The sequence below is a fragment of the Alligator sinensis genome, unplaced genomic scaffold, assembly GCF_000455745.1.
Source record: "Alligator sinensis unplaced genomic scaffold, ASM45574v1 scaffold1902_1, whole genome shotgun sequence".
NCBI lineage: Eukaryota > Metazoa > Chordata > Crocodylia > Alligatoridae > Alligator > Alligator sinensis.
This window is the reverse complement of record NW_005843416.1, coordinates 110416-115246: the sequence shown is the minus strand read 5'-3', so window position 1 is coordinate 115246 and position 4831 is coordinate 110416. Positions and strand designations below refer to the sequence as shown.

The window sequence follows — 4831 nt, the reverse complement described above, 5'->3', positions numbered from 1 at the left end:
CTTTCCTTTTCTAAAATCAAACTGGAGAGCACTGATATGCGTGCTCCTCTTGACTGGCTGCAATAACGTTTTCCTATATTTTCGAAGAGTGGCTAAGTAACTTTCTCCCCTGTGCAGTTGTTCATTGTCATCGATCTGCCATTGACTTTTCTAGCTTTCACAACTTCTCCTTGCAAAATGTCAATGAGAATAAACCCATTTCCATTTCTTTGCTTGGAATTGTGCCATTATAAATTGTGTTATCCAGCCAGGAGTGTTTTTACCATCTCCCTCTTCATTTTAGTATTTTAAAAATAAAACCATAAAAAATTTCTCTACCTTTGTCATAAATTGGAAATCACTGCATCTCTGCCCACCTTTGATGGTGCCACTGTGAGTTTTGTATTCTGTATATACTCCTGAATGAATTGTGCCTTTCTTTCTTCATTTTCATATGACCATCCTTCCACTTATTTGAGCCACAAGGGCCTTAACTTGTTGAAGGCTTCTTCCTGTAGTGTCATCTTTTGGTTGCTAAATGTCCACCTTTTATATTTTACTTTGACTCCCCATTAACATGTTTGAGTCCATTGCGTCTATTCCCTAAATCCCAATTCGGCAACTAAGCCTAACCATCCTTTCTACACTTCTCCCAACAGGGTATCACGGTCCCACCCCAGACTTAATTTGCCGCATCCAGCGAGGGGAGGTGGAGCTCTGGGTCTGCGAAGCTGAAGAACCTGGAGAAAATACACTGATTGCTGGCCTGTCCCCAGGTGAGTGTTGATACTTCTCTCAGGTATACAAATCAGGTATACCCGAGGTGCCATGGCCTAGAATATCCATCCTGATTGGGTTGATATCCCAACACAAGGTGGCCCTACCTGGACCGAATCCTAGAATAGAAGGACCAGAAGGGACCTGTAAGATCATCAAGTCTGGTCCCCTGCCATGGGCAGGAGGTAATTGGGCTCAAACGAGCTCAACGAGGTGCTTGTCCAGCCTCCTCCTGAACACCTCCAGGGATGACAACTGCACCATCGGGGTATGATCCAATTTAAATTGCCCTGTGGTAGCTCTCGTAGTCAGCAGAGCTCGTGATGGACTATCAAGGCTTGGACTGTAGGGAGTCTGGAGCTCTGCTGCTGGTCCTAATGCTTAGTATGAATTGGACCTTCCTTCCACCCCTGCAATGACAGTCAGGGAAATAAAGGGCAAGAGCAAAGTCCAGCATGTAGGACAAAACAATCCCATGCACCAGTACAGACTGGGGGCTGATGGGCTGGGCAGCAGCTCTGCAGAAAAGGACCTAGCGGGGACAGTGGACAATAAACTAAATAGGAGCCAGCAGTGTGTCCTTGTTGTACAGAAGGCTAATGGCATCCTGGGCTGCATTGGTAGGTGTATTGCCAGTAGGTCAGGGGAAGTGATTATTCCCCTCTGTTCAGCACTGGTGAGGCCACATCTGGAGTCCTGTGCCGAGTTTTGGGGCCCCCACTTCAGAAAGGATGTGGACAAATTGGAGACAGTCCAGTGGAGGGCAACAAAAATGGTAAGGGTGTTGGGAGACATGAGTTATGAGGAAAGACTGGGGGAATTGGGCTTCTTGGGCCTTTGTACATGCCACAAAATTGGCCTTTAAAGCAGCTTAAATGCCCTTTTTGCGCCACTTGAATGGACCCGATGATCTTGCAAGGTCCCTTCCAGTCCTAATGTCTATGAAACGGTGATGCTGTTTTCACTCTCAGCGGCATATTGAGCTTTAAATGACTTGGGTACGTAGCAAGATAAAACACCTCCAGGGGTGTTTTCATTTGCTACCTAATGAAGTGCAACAGCAGCAGAGGGGAGCACCAGGCCCCATGTAGCTCAGGGGCTGCACGACCTGGCGGCAACCCGTGTAGACGGGCTCCACTTGGGGTGGGGGGCGAGCAGCAAGCCTGATCCTTTTTTTTTTTTTCTCTTTTTTTTTTCTTTTCCCCGGAGCGTGCCTGCCTACCTGAGCTGCGCTGGGGCCTGGTGCTTCCCTCGGTGCCTATAGTGCCCCCCAGGCCAGCTTGGGCTGGGCATCAAATCTTGAACTCGGTGTGTCCGATCTTTAGGATTTTACTTGTTCTCACAGAGTAGCTAAGGCTCAGCCATGCTCTTGAGCATGTTCCAGATTTTGGAAAGTTGGAAAGAGCAGGGATTTTTCTCTCTGCCAGCTGAACAGAGACTCATTGCTGCCCTCCCTTTTCTACCCAGCAGATGCTGAAACACAGAGCAGAGTTCAGCAGAAGCCTCCTGCGGAAAGCCCTGCAAATCATAACCCACTTCCAGCCAGAAACCAGCTGCCCGTTCAAGAGGGACAGAAAACAATTGAAACCCAAAAGAGCCCTGTGTGCAAGGAAGAATTTGAAGGACAGAGGCACCTGGTGATCCAGGAGGATAGGGTTCGCAAGGAGGAAGGGTTGTATCTACCTAGAGAGCCCAGTAAGAGCTTTGGAGACAAAGAGGAGCTCAGGGCCCCCAGGGGAACCCGCAGGAGGGACAAGACTTACCCCTGCACTGAGTGTGGGGCCAGCTTCCAAAATAAATACCATCTCATTAGGCACCAAAGAATGCACCTGGGGGAGCACCCCCCATTCTGCTCCGAGGCGGAGGAGAGCTTTCTCCCCCTGAGCAACCTCCAAAGCCACCAGCCTGTGCACATGGGGGAGAAGCCGTATTGCTGTGCCAAGTGCAGGAAGAGCTTCACCCGGTGGGATAACCTCTGGGCGCACATGCGCGTGCACACCGGGGAGAAGCCGTTCTCCTGCGGCCAGTGCGGGAAGAGCTTCTCTCAGAGCTCCACGCTCACGCAGCACCTGCGCGTGCACACGGGGGAGAAGCCCTTCTCCTGCAGCCAGTGTGAGAAGAGCTTCACCGACCGATCAAACCTCATAAGGCACGTGCGCGTGCACACGGGGGAGAAGCCGTTCTCCTGCACCCAGTGCGGGAAGAGCTTCAGCGACAGCTCAACACTTACCAGGCACCGCCGCGTGCACACGGGGGAGAAACCGTTCTCTTGCTCCCAGTGCGGGAAGAGCTTCAGCAAGAGCTCCACGCTCTCCACCCACCAGCGCATTCACGGTGGGGGGAAGCCGTTTTCTTGAACCCGGTGTGAGAAGAGCCTTACAAAGCACAGGGAGAAGCCGGACCATTGAGCCAACTGTAGGAATTGTTTCTCTGCCAGCTCCCCCCTCACCGGACACCAGCAACGAGTGGATCTTTGCACTCAACAGGGAGCATCTTTTGCTAGCTGTGCAGTGGAGATGGGGGTCCTACACCCATCCTTCAATGGAGGTGTCCCAAGCCAGCTGTTGTGATAAGTTGGAGCTGCAGCTGACACGGAGAAGACAAGCGGGTCACGGCTGAAGTGATGGAGCTAAGACACGGAGAAGATAAAAACCAGGGGATGCAATGCTAAAGTTCCCCTGAAAAGAGACCTCTTTGAACCATCCAGTCCACAGCTCCCACATAGACGCACAGCCAGATGTCCCTTCACTATTCCTTCCTCTGGCATTTTAGGACATTACCTGTGTGATCTGCTTTTTGACTTTCTTGATTATTCCGTTAACTTCCACATCAACTAGGAAGGCTCCCGTCCCACCACTTGGATCAGTTTGGATAACACATGCACTACAAAAAAATAAAGAGAATGTCCATGAATTAATTCTTAATAACTTTTTGGTCTTGGGCAGCTCACAATCTTCCTTGGTTTTCCACCCTTTTGCTAGGTGCATTCCAGGGTAGACCCTGCCATGAAGAAAGTTTTATTGGTCTGTGGGGAGTGGCTTTCAGAAATGAACAATTTTCAAAATCCTTTGGGAGCCTCCCCTAGCCCAGATAATAGGAACCCAGCTATAGGGCCCTGACCCTCTCCTAGACCCAACCCACACTAGATGCAATTCTGCAGAGGGGTCCTTCTTCCGTGCCCCCAGCCTTGCTCTTGTCATCTCGGCACCTCTATAGCCACCCCCAGCTAGGATGAGACCCATGACTTATGGGTCTGTGAGACCAAGTCCCTGGGTCGCAACACCTATCTGTCTCCATGGTCCCACCAGTCAACTCCAATCTGCTTCTGTGGTGACCTTTCCTACTTTAGGTAGGACAGCCACCTGTTGGGAAGGTCAATGGGGAAGGCCATGTCCTTAATACTAGCTGGCATATCCTAGCCAGCTCATACAGTATAGGCACAGACAATAGGGCTCAGGCCAGTGCTGCTTTCCCCGTACATCTGACCCCATTAGAGAGGAGCATGAGTCTGATGCCACCAAGGGCAAGGCTGGGGTTCATTGCACAGCAATGTTTCTTTGCTTTCCCCCATCCACATCCAGCCCCGCTGGCTGGACTGGCCTGCCCACGTCCTCCCTGTCTCAGTGAAGGACATAACAACCACAACACTTCGCTGACCGGGGCCCACCTGCCCATCATTAAAGAGGAGAAGAAGCCTGGGGAAGAAGGGACATTGGAAATGGGTAGACCTCCTGGGTCCTTAATGATGATGCTGACTCTCGCAGCAGGGCCATAGGAAAGGCTGAGAGCAAATCGGCAGCCCCCCTATTAACGTGCCTCATAACTAAACCTGGTTTTCAACCCTAAACCCTGCTAATTTTGGATAGGGATGAGTCTGTCTCTCATATACTTCCAAGCTTTCAGGGTGGCTTCATATACCTGTGCCAGTGTGGGATTTTTCTTGGTTTCTTGCTGAAATCATACTTCGAGTCGCTGGGGCATAGTCCAGCAGAAATAAGTGAACAATTTCAATAGATTCAGTTTCTATTACAGAAGACTATTTCACAGCTAAGAGAGGGAGTCCACCAGTGTGTCC

At 50.5% G+C, this 4831-nt stretch overlaps 1 protein-coding gene across 1 annotated transcript in view; it reads left to right on the top strand.

The window, feature by feature from the left end:
• The window catches only part of LOC102370286, a 35597-nt gene extending 31134 nt beyond the window's left edge, over positions 1 to 4463 (top strand). The window contains 2 exon segments of the mRNA XM_025195161.1: positions 639 to 755; positions 2224 to 4463. Coding sequence (XP_025050946.1) covers positions 639 to 755; positions 2224 to 3164 — 1058 coding nt within the window. The 3' untranslated portion in view covers positions 3165 to 4463.
• Positions 4464 to 4831: the final 368 nt, after the last annotated feature.